This window comes from Neomonachus schauinslandi, chromosome 1 (genome assembly GCF_002201575.2).
Source record: "Neomonachus schauinslandi chromosome 1, ASM220157v2, whole genome shotgun sequence".
In the NCBI taxonomy this organism is placed as follows: domain Eukaryota; kingdom Metazoa; phylum Chordata; class Mammalia; order Carnivora; family Phocidae; genus Neomonachus; species Neomonachus schauinslandi.
In genome coordinates, this window is record NC_058403.1 from 72,544,465 (window position 1) to 72,561,825 (window position 17,361).

General features: G+C 38.4%; 1 protein-coding gene across 1 annotated transcript in view; it reads right to left on the bottom strand.

The window, feature by feature from the left end:
- OPA1 (OPA1 mitochondrial dynamin like GTPase) overlaps positions 1–16,312 on the bottom strand; it is an 87,520-nt gene extending 71,208 nt beyond the window's left edge. The window contains exons 1-6 of the mRNA XM_044919888.1: positions 16,110–16,312; positions 9,369–9,687; positions 8,629–8,725; positions 6,808–6,915; positions 6,259–6,312; positions 5,304–5,371 (exon numbers count right to left, since the gene is read on the bottom strand). Coding sequence (XP_044775823.1) covers positions 5,304–5,371; positions 6,259–6,312; positions 6,808–6,915; positions 8,629–8,725; positions 9,369–9,687; positions 16,110–16,141 — 678 coding nt within the window. The 5' untranslated portion in view covers positions 16,142–16,312. The remainder of the gene's footprint in view (positions 1–5,303; positions 5,372–6,258; positions 6,313–6,807; positions 6,916–8,628; positions 8,726–9,368; positions 9,688–16,109) is intronic.
- Positions 16,313–17,361: the final 1,049 nt, after the last annotated feature.

Genomic DNA, 17,361 nt, shown 5'->3' on the forward strand with positions numbered 1-17,361 from the left:
TGTCATCCTCATCACCCTAATAGCCAGTATTTGTTTAGTTTTATTATGTGCAGATCTTGTGCTAAAGGGCTATACATAGGGGCGCCTGGGTGGCTCAGTCGTTGAGCGTCTGCCTTCGGCTCAGGTCATGATCCCAGGGTCCTGGGATCGAGTCCCACATTGGGCTCCCTGCTCGGCGGGAGGCCTGCTTCTCGCTCTCCCACTCCCCCTGCTTGTGTTCCTGCTCTCGCTATCTCTCTCTCTCTCTGTCAAATAAATAAAAAAATAAATAAAATAAAAATAAAATAAAGGGCTATACATAAAACAACCCTATCAAGCAGGGGTTCCACCTTTTACAGAAGAGGAAACCAGCAACTCAAGAGTTTGAGCTTGTCCAACCAAGATCACATAGCTCAGAAAGCAGGAAGGACAGGATCTGAATGCAGGCAGTGTGACTACAAAGTCTGTACCTGATGCAGTCCTATCGGCACAATGGTCTATTTACAAAGTGGCCTTGACTCCAGGAGGTTTAATCCACATTTAAAAGAAGAAAATGGTAATGCTACAATACATCAGAAGGCATATTTGAATTACTAAGAAGATGGGCTGGCTGAGTAGTCCACAGAGAACTTAGGACCTACACACCTAAAATATTCACTACCTAGCCCTTTAACAAAAAGTGTGCCAACCCCTGCTTTATTACTTTTCAAAGTAACCTAGGTCCAGAAAAGAACTTTATGAAAGTGAAGACTTCTTTTCACTTCCATTCAAAAAATACTGGTATGAATTAAACTACTTTTCAAAGTTTGAATAATTCTATTTGATTAGCTAGAAATAACTATTTCCCCCCTCCCAGTAATACATAGCCCTGCTCAAGGTATTTATGGTCAAAGGAAAAATGTTTATTAATGGATATCAGAAAGAAATATATCTCTCCATTTGGATTATTTAACCTGCTTCTATTCAGAAATATAATTTCCTATTTTACTACTTGGACAATTTCTACAACTGATAATTTTAAGAGATGAATAAATCAGTCTATTACGGATAGTTGTTATCAATATTACAATTCCTACCAAATCCCCTTTGTTCTAAATTGTTACCAAAAAACAGTATTATGTACACAGTATGTACTTAATGTTTCTTAAATGACATAAAAGGACAGTGTGCTTATGAAGGAATAAAATAGGATGGCCTGTTTTGCCATTCCATTTTTCTTTATGCAGTTCTTCCTTCCTTTTCTTCCGCTGATACCTCTGCTTCCCAACTACTGCACTCCAGTGCACAAGTGGGTTGGCTTCCTAGCTAAGATTCTAACCTTGTTTGCCAGTTAGCTGCTCAGGAAACTTAAGTTTACTGATCTGTGGTTGCTTGATGATGTTGGCTGTGGGAATTTCATTTTGCACAGTTACTACATTATTTGTTGCCTGAGGAATCCCAGAAACATAAATCCTACTTAAGCAATGCTGCTTCATTTTAGTTACCAAGCATAGGTACTACTTTCACATTCTTATGCTCCTCAGTAGATGCCAAATATCAAAGGCCAAGAGAAATTCACATGTGATCAGAGCGAAGACATACAAGATTTTGTGGCCTACTTGTTGGCATTAATGAAATTTACTTCAATTAGCATCTCTTTCACTGTGTTAAATCAATCACACAATTTTGCTAAAAGCTCAGTATTATCCTAGGTGTTCTGAGGAAAGAGATTTTATGATAGAAAGAATGCAAGCCAAAGTAAGTAATGTTTCAGCTGGCAACTGTTTTCAGTGTTAAGAATATAGTTAATGGAACTAAAATAGTTATGGAAGGTTTGACGAAGAGGACAACAGAGCGAGGCTTTAAGGGTGAGAAAAAATTTGGCAGAAAAGGGAAGAGAAAGGTATCAGCTGGGAGGTACAAGAGACGTAAAGCCACAAAAATAAGAATTAGAGTAACATATGGAAAGGAAGAACATTAATTACCATCTAATAATTACACTTAAAACAGTAATACCACTCTTCATGATTTAGACCTTTAAAAACGTCCTTCAAATATTTTCTATAAATTATAAATGTGCTTGTAACCTTCAGAATGACCATATTGCTTACTTCTGTGAGATGTTTATGACCAATCAGAAACATGATAAAACAAAAGTACAGATGTCTCATTTAGCAAGTTAGTTTTCACTACAACAGACAATCTTACTGAATCTAAAAAAGGAGATTCACTAAGTGGTCTTGTCACCTAGCTATGTTATGATTGATATACAGAAACCTGCAGATTTGCAAATTATTCACTAAAATAGGCTCACTACTTCAGTTCTCAATTTGCCTTCAGGTGGTTCTGAAGGTCTCCAGGTCTCAAGGGTATTATTCAGTTGACATCAAGGGCTCTAGTATTTTTCTTCAGTGGATATAAATTTAAAAATTTCTGATTAACAGCATTTATTGAAAAGTGGTTTTGATATTTTTCCATTTTTTAAATTTGGTAATATGTATCAGAACTTCTGGTCAACATGATGTAAACAACTACTGTCCATAAACTGAATGGATATAAATCCAGGCAAAGTCAAAGGAACTTGATGTTTAGTTAGTCTGTGCAGCATCATGCAGAAATATATGCTTTTCCCTTTTGGTAGACTTTTGGTAGACCTCAGTTACAACTTTGCCGAGTACCTGAAAGTATAGTGACCCCAGACTGGGAACCATAGGTAATCAGTTCATTGCGTTATTCATTTTGTCTGACTCAAGTCAAATAATCTGACATCTGTATTCTCTCAACTCTGTCATTTTCACTTCAGTTGATTTTGAAAGGTCCTAACTGTTCCTCTACCTGCCAGCATTTCTCCAGATGTGTTCCCGTTTTTTTTTATTTACTTATTTATTTTAGAGGGAGGGAGGGAGAGAGAGAGAGTGGGAGCACATGAGTAGGGGGAGGGGCAGAGGGGAAGCAGGGGAGTCCAACACATGGCCCCATCCTGATGGGGAGAGCACAACCCCAGCTGAAACCAAGTCAAGACACTCAATGGACTGAGCCACCCAGGTGCCCCTGTGTTCTTCTATTAGAAAGGACAAATCTCTTTTCTAGTTCTAGCTGTAGAAATGTTTTTATTACTACTTTAAAAAAAAAATTGGGGGGGCGTCTGGGTGGCTCAGTCGTTAAGCGTCTGCCTTCGGCTCAGGTCATGATCCCAGGGTCCTGGGATGGAGCCCATGTTGGGCTCCCTGCTCAGCGGGGGGCCTGCTTCTCCCTCTCCCACTCCTCCTGCTTGTGTTCCCGCTCTTGCTGTCTCTCTCTGTCAAATAAATAAATAAAATCTTAAAAAAAAAAAATTAAAAAAAAATTGGATTCACATTTACTTTTACATTTCTAGTTTAAGTCTGGCCAGAAATTTTGGTACAACCCAGACAACCATTAAGCTAAGGCATGACTGCTTCAAACTCTAAATACCATTTTCTATCTGGGGCTCTCATAGGCAAGAGTATCATAGGTAAGAGCCAAGCCTTGAAACACATAATGTTGCATATTAACAAAATTTAAAACCACTAGTTGAGGCTGGAAATACTTCTCCTGTATAGTAAATTCTTCAACTTGCATTTGCTACAATTTAATTTAAACTGTAATGAAAGCACCTTAATTACAACTCTAGACTCAGTAATATTAATTGTTGAGCTTTTAATGGGAAAGATAATCACCATAAATTATGAAAAAGTTAAAAGGAAACAGTAGATGAGGACATTTACCTTCAAGCAAAGTAAACTATAAAATAAAGCAGTAAATTTATTTTTATGTCTACTGCGTAAAAAACATCTGAGACTAAAATGATATTCTCCATCTCCATATGATCCATTCTCTTGCTTCTTCTGTACTGCAAAGCTCCTGATCACTTACCAATTATTCATTAAGCATCTTAGCAGGATTTTAAGGAGATTATCTGAGCTAGACCCTGAAACAAGTTTTTTCATTCACCAAAGCAATCCTTGGCCATAACAGAGAATAGCAAAGATGCCGACCTCCCCTAACTGATCTAGGCAACAAGGCCTCGCCACTTGAAAACCACACTACTAATCCTATAAGAGAGGTTCCTTCTCCCTTGTTAGATTAGCTCTTCTCTGCACATTAAGTCTATCTGCATTAAGGGCCAAGGCCTTGGCTCCAAATAAGCTTTGCATAATTGGCTAATTGCTATTCAAATTTTCTTCCCAGGAGCATGAATAGTCAAGGATGTTCCTTTTGTTAAAATGCCAATGGAAAAGGTATCAATCAAGATCAAGTTAAAAGGCAAATACACTTGTACACATACACATATATGCACACACATTTTAAAATGTTTTCTCTAAAAGATCTAGTTAAAAGGCAAGAGAAAAGTCTTTGAAATACTGGAATTTAAACCTGGAATATCACGCAAAAAGTTCAAAGTTAAAGGACAAGGAGAGAGATGGAAACTTATGCATCCGAATTATTTTCTTTCTGCTTTCCAAATAAACATAAATTTCCCTTCAATTTATAAAAACCATAATAACCTTCAGTATAAAAGTTACATACTCCAAATTTAATTTTAAAATGTTCATTAAATATTTTTTCCGGTAACTATTTATCTAAATATTATTTCAGAAAAACTTCCAAGGAATCAGTTATCTTACCAATTCCAAAAGATGAAAAAAAGGAAGACTAAGAGAATATCAGGTTAACATATGAATATAAATAAAGAGCAATGCCTATGTTATTTTACATCAGCAACTCTACCAAAACTTTCATACGGATTTTAACACAAGTACTGAAATTGACATAACCAAAATAACTCCATACATAATTGTTGACTATTAATGTAACAGAATCAATCTATCCCCTAATAACCCATTTCCTATTCTCTTAATATTTCCACTAAGTATATGCCATGAAACATTAGTCCCTAGAATATATTTCATGGAAAAAGGGTTCTGTTGCTAAATAAATCTGGACAACTCTGTACACTTTGACTTCTGGGATTCACAATGCACACAAGTATATTAACGTCTGAAAAGTCCTAGGAAAAAGAAAAGCCTGTTTATTTTACTTACTCAGCTTTTCCTATACATATTTAACAATAAAGCACTTTGTTGAAAACAATCCTTGTATAACTAATATTTCACAGAGCATATATGAAGGAAATGGGCTTCTCCAATAATATTTCCAGAACTGTCACATAGTACGTCCACTTTGTACCAAGATTTAAAACACCTCTACTTAGATGCTTTTATATTTGCTCCTCAGATGCTACTGTTTTCAAGTCTTCTAGGTGGGTAAAAACTATTTTATCTCTTTCAAGACTATCTATGTGAAGAGTTCTCCTTTATACTTACCTTTCTATAATGCTTGTCACTTTCAGATCCATGATCTGTTGCTCTAAATGCTGTTTCTCCAGGTGAACCTTAAAGATAAATATGCAGTCCTTTAAATTCTCCATTGCTGTCAATAGCCCAAATTCCAACTTACTTTATTTTTTATTTTTATTTTTTTAAAAGATTTTATTTATCTATTTGACACAGAGAGAGAGACAGTGAGAGAGGGAACACAAGCAGGGGGGAGTGGGAGAGGGAGAAGCAGGCTTCCCACCGAGAAGGGAGCCCGATGGGGCTGATCCCAGGACCCTGGGATCATGACCTGAGCCGAAGGCAGACGCTTAACGACTGAGCCGCCCAGGCGCCCCATCCAACTTATTTTAAAGGCAAATAGATTTTTAGAGCAAAAATCACTTTTTTGAAAATTAAAAGCTATTCTTATTTTAAGGAACATACTGGTAACCTATGTCAAAAAAAAAACAAAAACCTTTTTAAATATTGTAAGACATGTTTAAAATTTCACTGAAAATTACAATTAAAAAAAAGACAATCTTTGATAAGGATTATTTTCCATGAAAGTACTTACAGTTCAGCCATTTACCACTGCCATTACAGACCACAGATAATACCAAAATAAATTTAAAATGTCAACTGTGACAGGACAGATGAGACAAACTAAAATTACTTTTCATTTCAATTATCAGAAACAATCATATCAAGTTCAAGAAAATATTTTGGTTAAGCAAACTTCCTAATAGTTTTAATCTTACAGATACATATTTAGGAATTTTAGTTTTACTGTAAAATAATTATTTTATTATTTCACCTATAAGATAAGGAGTTTGCCCAATATAGTTCTGGAGTTTTAAAATTCAGCATAAGCAGCATAAATTTGGTCTGAAATTTTATTTGCAACTAGTTTATTAGAAGCATTTAAAAGGCATGTTAAGGTCAGCAAAAATGTCTGTTTACACACCTAACAAGAGAAGTAGGTCAGAAGCTCCTATGACTTCACTAACCAATTTGTGACCTGTGAAAAACCAGCAAAAGGGGAAATAGAAATGTAAAATTTGACAGGAATGAGCAAACAAATGTCTGAGATTGGAGTTATATCAAGATAGGGCATGAATTGGGCAAATACACCAGGATTAACCTCAGTAAATTCTACTCATTATGGTACATCATAATTAAGTTTGTTTTAAAATCACCAAATTGGTTCTAACCAATTATGAAAAGCAAGCACATAGGAAGTCTCATCTACTTGTCAGGAACAAGAGATATTTTTTTCCCTCATTGACTAAAGCCAAGCATGTTTAAGCTCTTACAAATTTTCATTTTGTTGCATTAACCAAAATTTAAAACCACTGAGCACCAAAACTTTGTGCGTCTTTTTTTCAAAAACCTGTTTTTCATTTGTACTAAATGTTTTCATTTAAAAGATAGGAATCAACAAATGAATACATCTCAGTATTTTTCCTCTGCGGTTTCTGACATTTTAAGTGAGATTAAATAGGTCCTTCCTTACCTGTGGTGAAAAAGTCCTTCAATAAGCTGAGGCTTTCGACAATCTTATCAAAGTCAGGTGCCAATTTTGCAAGGTCCTCTGAATTAGGAAGTGCTTTTCTAATTTTCTCTGGAGAAGATGAAAAAAATTTCTCAAAATAAGAATTTCACTATTAAAACATTGATAAAATTTAAATAATATCATATATAAATATATATAAATTTAAATTAAAATATTTTTCCATTTTTCTCCCTATTACAACCACAACGGCTACATGTATCTGAAACAATATGTAATTCTGAGGATATTTCACAAGCCATGAAATTTGTTTAAAAAGACTCATCAAATGTCTGGCTTAGATGGACAGCTTTGCTCTATAAGTTAAATGCCTTGAAACAGAAGCACTATATGAACAATGTTAACACTGTACTGGAATCAGAAATACTTTTAAGGAGAAAATCACAGCAGAGGCTAAGAATCAAAGGAAAAAGAGAAAACGCCTCCTGTAACACCTGGTCCAAACTCAAAAAAAGTAATGAAATCTCAGTTCGAGTTCAGAAACAGAATTCCATTACTTTTCTCTGTCCTTTCACAGACCTTCAGAAAATTCACACTTGTTACTATTTGGAAATAACTGTCTAAGAGCCCAAGGCAAGCTTTGGTTTTATTTTTGCTAGCTTTATTTATAAAATGGTCAGAGTATTTATTTTTGTTTACAAACACTCAACGATTTTGTCGAGGTTTGGTACAACTTTACAGTATCTTCTGATTTAGGATGGGCTTTTCTTAATTTTCTCTGCAGAAGACCAAAACACATAAATATTCTCAAAATAAGAATATATGTCAGATATTGTTCTAGTGCTATAAAAGCATTCACCTGTTCAATCTTCATAGCAACCCTACAAAACAATTATCATCAACCACACTTTACAGGCGAGGAACTGAGGCACTGAGGTTAAGTAGCTGGACCTGCGCACACAGCAGAGAAGTGGGGAGTCAGGCTTCAGGCCCAGCTTCAGAATCCAGACCCTCAGCCCCACACTGTGGTACTGGCAAATACATCAAAGTCGAAAGCTCTCCACATGAATATTAGAAAAATACTGAAAGAGTGCTTCAAATTCCTGCAGGTTCCTCTGTCAATGCAGCATGGTTTTATCTTTAAGAAAATGCCGTGTGAATAAGTACATAAATTCCACCCCCCTATACACCTAGGCTAAAAAATTAGACAAAGTCTAAAAAACAGAGACTGAGGTTAATAAGTTTTTAATTACCATAACTTAATCTTGGCAATCAGAACTATCAAATATACTTTTTTCTCATCTACCTGTTATAGAAAAGGGGGAACAGTGGCTGACTATGGGGAGAAATTACTACGGACACTAGCAGGCTTTTAGGGACCTGGTTACAAAAAGTAGAGGTAACCAAGGGGTCTAGTCAAAATTAACTAGTTAGGTGGGTCATGGTGTATCTGTTCTGGGTAACAATACACAACACTGAAAGTGATATCTAGGAAGGCTGCTTAGCTGACAAATTCGTTAGTTAGCAAATGATAAGAAACCAAAGTGTATGTAGACTATGGCTCTAAAATATTAACCACACACATAGACTAGCTACAATTAAAAGAAAATGTCCATAAGGAAGGACAGTGGTGGCTATGTCAGAGTGATGGGCGAGGGCATTATTTTTTTCCTACCAATTTTTTCTTTGATATTCTATTACTTTTACCATTCAAATAAAACTGCTACACAGTAAGCTCATGAGTGAAGAAACTATCTCAATACCACTATTTCTCTTTCCCAAAGATACTACCAAGAAACGTGTTTCAATGTTGATGATACAAACCTAAATCGATGTACTCATCAATCTCCCACACTATGTCAGGCACAATCCATTTATAGTCACTAAGGTCAGGTATCATATCTTTCCACTGATCAAAAGTCTAAAAGAAAAGAAAGTACGCCAATCAAATGCTCTGAACGTCATACAAAAATAAAGAAAAACTACCTTATCTAATTAAAACATGTTAATCTACTATGAACAATGTATTATGTTCAAACATTTTAGAAACAAAAGTAGCCTCGGCTCTTCTAAAAACAAATTAGCTGGCAAGCATATAAAATATGTAAATATTCCTTTACAAAATATGGAAAACGTAAAAATTCAAAACATGGTCTTACTTCAAACAGGTTTCATGACCTGGTTTTAAACAATACTGTGGAACAGAAGACAAACAGGGGTGTCGCCTCTACTCCCAAAGCTGCCAAAAAGTGGTTGTGTTAGCATGCCACCTACTTTCCTGTCTGAGCTACTAAGTGGCAAGCTGAAAATCAAACCTAGGTGACGTCACCCCAGCCCAGTGCTCCCTTCCACTAGGCCATTCTCATCTCCTTTAAGTAGAACCAAGATTCAAAGAGCATTTTTCTGTTAGCACCATTAAAACAATTTAGCACATGGTAGAGATACACAATACATTTTTAAATATCTAATTATATTCTATTGCACAAAAGAAAAATGGTTTGTGCTATAAAACTCTCAAATAATCATGCTAAAATAATTGAAAAAGCAGTAGAAATTAGACTCACCTTTTTGGCTGTATAGCCACCCCCAACAGCAGATCCTAGTATGAGATATCGAAGTTTTAAGAGTCTTGCAGCTAATCTCGCTGGCCAAAAATTCCTGCGTGGCTGGTAGCCATATTTAATTGGAGAAAGTTTCAATTTACGTAAGGGAAGGTTAGTTAGAGAGGAGAACTGATGAAATGATGTCCTGAATTGGGGTCTTTGAAGCTTTAAGGTAGGATGATGTGAATGATAAATACTTCTTGAAACCAGATGCAGTTTTTGTAGTGGTAAGCTTCCTTTGATTCCAGAGCTATGTTTCACTAAGGATTGGCAGACCTCACTAAAAAAAAAAAAGAGCACGGGACAAAGATCAGACTGCGTAACAAGGCAAAGGAAATGATATAAAAAGAGCAATATACCCAAGAGAAAACACACAGGCGGGCGTGTGACCAACCACATTATGTCAGACCGTACCTCGTATTTTCTAACCATCTACTACATGCCAGGCACTGTTGCAGCATGTGCTACCTCCTTTAATCCTGCTAAAAATCCTATGGTGAAAATACTGGTATTACCTCCATTCTACCAATGAGGAAAAGGTGGCACAGACACATAAATAACTTGCCCAAGTCCACATAGACAGGATTCAAACCCAGGCAGTGGGACTCCAGAGCCTGCCCTCTCATTTACTTAATTATTAACTGCTATTCGCTTTCAGTAAAATTGGAAACAAAATGAATGCAAACCTGCTTTTAAGCACAAAAATTCCAACAGCTTAGAATAGCTAGCTATTGTTTGGCCTCTCCTCTAGGTCTCAGATAGCCCAGGGATAGAAATTAAGGAAAAATCATTAACTACATATAAGGTACCTGACTGAAAGTTTCTGAATAGAGTAAGATTAATTAAAGAGTAATAAAAGAAGATACTAAAGGCAATGTGCAACAATCTGAATATTTGTGTCCTCCCCCAATTTATATATGGAAGCCTAATTCTCAACATGAAGTATTTGGAGGTGAGGCCTTTGGGAGGTAACTTGCTTTGTATGTGGTCATGGACATGGAGCCCCTGTGTTGGGATTGGTACCCTTGTAAGGAGATGAAGAGTACAGATCGATCTCTCCCTCTCTGTCATGTGAGGACACAGAAGGAAGATGCCCGTCTATGAACCTGGAAGCGAGTCCTTACCATACACTAAATATGCTGGCACCTTGATCTTGGAGCTCTCAACCTCCAAGAACCGTGAGAAATAAATGTCTACTGTTAAAACCACTCAGCTTTTGGTAATATGGGGAGTGATAAGGTGATTGTATATCAGTTGTGCAGATATAAGAGAACAGACTAGAGTGAGTTAAGGTGGCAGCATTGAAAAGGGAAGGGAACGGTAGATACCAGAATGACAGACTAGACACGGGAGACAAGGGAAAAGAGTAAATAGTAATCCTGATGTTTTTGCTGGGAGACTAACATTACCACTTACAGATATATAAAAAATCAAGAGCCAAACCAACTGGGGGGAATAGCCCATGGTTCCATAACGTTTAGCTCAAACTTCTTTCAGCTCTATCCTTACAGCCACTTAGTGTTTTGAGCCAGATAAACTTTGGTTCCATTTATAGTTTCACTGCTTACCTGTGTGCAATCAAGGGCAAATTATGAACTTACCAAAGCCTCAGTTTTTTAAAATCTGTTAGAATGGGATAATAGCTATATCAGAGTTATTGTCAATAATCACTAATTCAAGTTATCTTCTTCTCAGACCATAATCCCCTTCGATACAAATATCTTTGATCCTACTGGAACAACCAAGTCACGGATCCTTCTATCTTCTTAAGTCTCCACCTTATCTATTTACCTACTTACATACTTACCCACCTTATAATAAATAGTTCATAGTTTCAATGACTCTTCTGCAAATAATCTAAACTCAGTTGCCCTCTGGTTTTTTGTTACACTTGTCTGGCAAAATACAAACACTAGATGAACTTTATTACCACTTTAAGCCTGTACCAAGGGAATGAAGCACTATTGAAGAAAATTGCATCTACTGGACAGACATCTCACTTTGGTCCCCAAGAACGCCTGACAATCTTACATTTTTCCACTCTCTGCTAGGACTATTTCAGATGTTCTCCACCCTCCTCTACCCTCCCCTCCCACATTCTCCCTATACTTCCTGCAATTTTCTGGAGAAAATGGAAGCCATCAGAAGGAGACATCCTGTTATTTCCTACTGCATCTACACCCACCCTCCTCTAGCTCCCTGTCCCCTCGGGTCCTGAGCCCTGAGCCCTGTGAGATTACAGTTAGTACGCCTCTTCCCTTCAAAGGCAAATCCCTCTGTTTCCTTGGAATTCTTCCTGCCTTTTCAGGAATCACTAGTCAAGTCTCTCTCAATTTAAAGAAGAGAGAAAAAACAGACACTGGTTCCCTGCTCTAGCTATTCTATTAAAAGCCAAACCAACCTGATTTCCATTTGTATCACTTCAGTGAAACAGCCCTTACTGTGTGTCCTGATGCCTTCCAATGGGTATTTATTTTTTCAATTCTCATTTTCTCTCTCTCAGCAGTATCTGACAGTGTTGACCCCCTCCTTGCTGGAACTCCCTTTACATCGATAGTCACTAGCTTTACTCCTACTCACTGGCCACTCTTTTTCAGGCACCCCCCCAGCTACCCTCCCTTTTTTTATTTTAGAGAGAGACAGAGAGCTTGTGTGCAGAGTGGGGGGTGGGGCAGAGGGAGAGGGAGAGAGAATCCCAAGCAGACTCCCCGGTGAGTGCGAAGCCCAACACGGGCTTGATCCTAGGACCCAGAGATCACCACGCCAGCGGAAATCAAGAATCAGATGCTCAACCAACTGAACCACCCAGGCGCCCCTCCCCAACTACCTTTTAAATGTTGGGGAGTTCATGGGACTTTAGATATAAAGTCACTTCTCTTCTCACTCTATTCACTCTTCCCAGGCAATCTTATCTATACCCATTTCCTCAATTACCACATACATACTCATGTTTCTCAAAACTTGTATGTCTAATACAAATAGCTAAGTTCCAGATCCTTGTGTCCAAATGCCTACTGAACATCACCCCTTAAATATCAAAAAGTACCTCAAATGTCCAAATCCATGATATCCTTCCTCCCTCCTCCCAAACCCTCACCCCCCCCCCCAGTACTTCCTATCTCAGGAAATGGCACAAACACCTGGCCAGTTGCACAAGCCACAAACTTGGGGTTCATTCTTGACACCTTCCTCATCCTCAAGTTCTACTTCCAACACAGATCTCGAATCTTCCATTTCTCCCATCTCTACTACCACCGTTCCTTACCTTGGCTGCTATTAACAGTCTCTACTGAGGTATTCTCCACAGCAGTCAGAGCACTCTTCTGAAATGTAAATCTGATCACTGTCACTCACCTGCATAAATCTCAATGTCTCCTACATTCAGAATAAAATCCAAACTCCTGGTCTATAAAGCCCTCCAGGGTCTGGTCCTGCCTCTCTCCCTCTCTCCTCCCAGCTTCACCCAGACCAGTTTTCAGCTAGCTCCTGGACTGTGCCATACTCCTTCCCACCTCTGGGCCTTGATACCCACTGTACTTGGACAAACTCTTCTACCTACTTAACTCCCGCTACTCCTGTTAACTCTGGTCACAAATGGTTTCACTTCAGCATTCCCTCCTCTCCTGGAACGTATATTCTAATTTGAGTCCCTTCCTACAGTTCTTAGCTCCCTGTACTTTTTCTTCAGTGCACATAAAATTGGTATTACATAATATTGTAATTATTGGATTAATATTTGTCTCTACCAGTAAACTGCATCTTCATAAGGCCAGGGCAGTCCTGTTTTGCTTGTCATTGTATTTCTAAAGCCTGGCCCAGTGCTTCACAAGTAGTAGATGCTTAATAATTTTGCTGAATGAACATATGTTATTGGGAGAATAGCAAAAACAAAACAAAACAAAAGGTGAAAGAACCTAGCAATGACCATAGAGTAAGTGCTCAATGAATGTCATTTCAACATTAACTGCACTAACCTCTACTAATGTATCAATGAGTAGCCCTCTATCCCTCAGAAGTTGTTTGCTTTTTTCAAGAAAGGAGTTAATCCAAATATATATCCAAATAGATAAACTCCAGACCCAAGGAGTCCTGTTGCTAAGATGCTATTACAAAGTTTATTGAATTAAACATGTCTTTAAGAGCTTAATAAATGTCTGAAAGGAATTCATGGAAATTAAAGCTGTAATAGCCAATAAAAAAAGATGAATAGCAACACCAGAAAACGTATTAAGGAAATTCTTGGGAACTTAGAACATAAAGAAAAATGGTGGAAATCAGTAGAAAAAAGTTAAGTGACTCAGAAGTGGTATCCAAAGTGGGGATGTGTGTGGAATGCGTTCCATAGGATACACAAAATGACTCACTGGGATTCAGGAAGAAAGTACCAAAGCTTCTAGATACAGTATTTTTTTGTATCTCATCCTTCAAGATTATGTTAGGGTAGAATTATAATGTAAATAATTAATACAGAGATATATATAATTTAAAAATAAGTGGGCATATACACATATTGTAGCATATGCCTACTTTTTTTTTTTTATTAACATATGATAAGCACAGATCACATTTTGCAAATCATGGACATACAGGATCAATCTAAGAAGACCAATTCACCTAACAGGAATCTAAAAACAAAGAGGAAAAATGAAAGGAAGAAAATAAAGAAAGAAGAAAAACTTCCCAGAACTGAAGAATCTTCTTAACAGAAAGGCCCACTAGTACCAAGCCAGATTTGGGGTGGAGCTTGAAGGGGGGCACCCACACCTTTGTCAAGGACAAAGCCTTGAGAAATTAAAGATAAGGCCAAGATCCTGAAAGCTTCTGTGAAGGGAAAAACAGGATACCTACAAATACCCAAAATTCAGATTGTCCCAAGAGTCTGTATTAGTGACAAAGGATGCTAGAAAAAAATGTAGAAATGCCTTTACCATTCTGAAGGAATAGTATTTTGAATATAGATTTCTATATCTGGCCAAACTAAAAATCAATGTGATGTAAAACAACCCCCCCAATGACTCCCGAAATCATGTATTCTCTCTCATCTATCATCTCTTTTAACCTATGTATCATCTCCTAATACAAATTCTTTTTTCAACAAATTTACACAAACATTTATTGCACCTAAATAAGTGTTGGTCACTGATCTTCTTATATTACCATATGTATTTAGATATGTTATATCAAAAAATGTTTATGTTCCCATCTGTTTAAGAATGGGAATTTAAATGTACTCCTTCATAACAAACACGCAAAAGAAATACAGCAAAAGACAAATTCCAGAGCTTGAGGCTTCTGACCTTCCACATCTCTACTTCTGCAGGGGAGCTAAACTGTGCTATCAACATAAACACTTTTAAGCCATGACTCTGTGGAGTCAATAGTAACTTAAACAATTTAGCGCAACAGCATCCACCTGAATAAACAAATATCAGTTATTAATCAGTCTGTTGTTAAGCTCAAATTTTAAAGTTTTCCTATGTATCTCTTTTGTTCCAATGAAGTATGCTATTTTCTGCAAAGTCTTTTTTCCCTTTTTATTTAAATAAAATTAGGTATGTTTCTCCAGTAAACAGTGAGGAGTAGAAATAAAAAGGTAGTAAATAATTTACCGCAGTATCAAGGGCTGTGGATTTACTCAGAAACTCAAATTCCATAAAATTAGAAATAACTATTCAGTTATTCTGACTATAGCTATTGTATGTCATCCAGTTCTAAATTTAGACTCAACCTTCATAAAAATGGATTCCATTCCTTATAAAAACTAGAAATTACCTACACCCTTTAAACAACGTTATGAAAAAAATTCAAGACAGGTGTTTAGAAGCGAATTCAGGAAAACCAAGTTTTTCTAACCTTATTTGATGCATACGACTTCTTATCAACAGCCTGCAACAATGAGTTAAGCCTGGAAGTATTTAAGGATATTAGAACACAAATACGTGTAAAGATACAGTCAAATTTAAATCTTATTCAAATGTATATAGTAACCCACAGAAATAAAAAGATTCTAAGATTTTTTACTTGGGCTTAAACCAGGCCAGGGCAGCAGTAACAGTGTGATTAGAAAGTTGGTGCTATATTCACCACTTTGCATCCAAAGCAAGTCTTCCTGCCTAAAAATGAAAAGCTGCTCTTAAGAGGGCATCTCTAACCACCATCTCTGACACCATTTGCATCACTGCCCAGAACTGACTCCAAAGCAAGTCTACTCAGCGGATTAGGACAAGAGGCAGAGTCCTCTTCACTCTGGGAGAAGAACTTGTACCCGCAAGAGCAATGTACACCTGGCATGGAGGTAGAAGAAAAAGAGTTGAGAGGCGGAGAGGGTGACACATGAACAGAGCCAGAGGCCGGGGAGGTAGAGGGCAGAAACAAGAAGCAACCAGAGACAGCGATAACAGCAAGGGCAGAAAGGTGAAAGGGGCAGGAACAAAAGGACAATAGAGACAGGCCAAGACTGAAAGGAGCCCAGAATCTTCGAATGGCAAAGGAACAGGAACAAGGGCCAGGACTGCAGCCGGCACCTCAGGTAAGCCGGGTCAGGGCTCTGTTAACTACGGGTCCTCAAAAATATCCCGGAATCCTCCAACCACCCTCCGCCTGGCCTGAGAGTTACGTGTACATTCTGAAGGTAGTGATGAAATAACTCGGGTTTTTCGGAGGCCCCAGAAATAACGGGGCCAGGTCGGAGCCCACACTTACCAGGCCACGGCGGCCCGGCGTAGTCGCCACATCCCGCCGGCGAGGAAGTCACACGGGCGCCGACAGGGCCACGCGGCAGCCCGGGTGTCAGCCCCCGTCCGGCCCTTGCTCCAGGAATGACCCAGGAAGAAGCCCTCGGCAACAAGGGCACAGAGCAGCCACTGCGGCCCTCCCAATGGCGCATGGACTTCCGCGAGAGCCCGCCCGGCACCCGTATTCCGTCCGTCAGAAAAACAAGCACCCCGCACCCTTCCTAGGAGGGCAGCACAAACGGTCCGCGGAGGAGTAGTGTCCGCGCTCAGAGCCTCCAGAGGAAACAAACACTTTCCGCTTCCCCTCACCGTTTCCCTCCGTCTTTGTTTCCGGGTTGGAATTACGAAATTTGAGCTTCCCAGGTCAAAGATGTGGAGAGGGGAGGAGGTGAGAGTGGGGCAGGGACTGGTAGGGTGTAGGGCGAGGAAAGCGGGTTGATAAATTCTCACTGGGTAGCTACCGATTTAAGAAAATTTAGGTATTGATGGAGCATAGAGGAGCCTACGTAGCATCAAATGAATACAGTAAAAGTATAATAGAATAATAAAAACCAGTGGTTGCCCCACTCTTTTGTTCGGTGTCCTTGTTTACAAAGCACTTTCAGAACAATCTTGGGAAGCAAGAGGAGTCACGGATTGGTTAAGTGCTTTAGGATCTGAAGGACCTCTGAGAAGGGCTCGGATCAATTAGACCAGCTGTGGGTTTGGGATAAGTTTGTGCACTTTATAAAGGCATCAAAACTTATTTTTAATTCACTTTTTAAATGGCTTTCATTTGGCTTTAATGGCATCTGTCAAAGCCTCCAACAATTCCAAATTATCAGTGGTCCCTGGACCTCAGCATTCAGCTTAGAATGTTGGGTGCTCAGCACTCTCCTTAGTTGGCTTCCTTCTCTGGGTTTTGGGGACGTAACATTCTCCTTTTTCTCCAGGAACTGCTGCTCCCCATTCTCCTTTGCTGGTTCTTCCTCTCCCCAAACTCTCAGTGTAGGAGAGTTCCAAATCTCAGAGTTCCTGGGTCCCTTTCCTTCTCTATCTTCATTCTCTCCCTACCTTATTTGAATCAGTTCTATGACTTTAAATACTGTTTTCCCTTAACACTCTTGTGTTTTATGAGGAAACTGGGACCCATAAAAGGGATGTGGCTTGTGAAAGGTAATGAAGTCAAATAGTGACCAAAATCAAAGGGCCCTGTGCCCCCCTCTTCATTTCAACGGCAC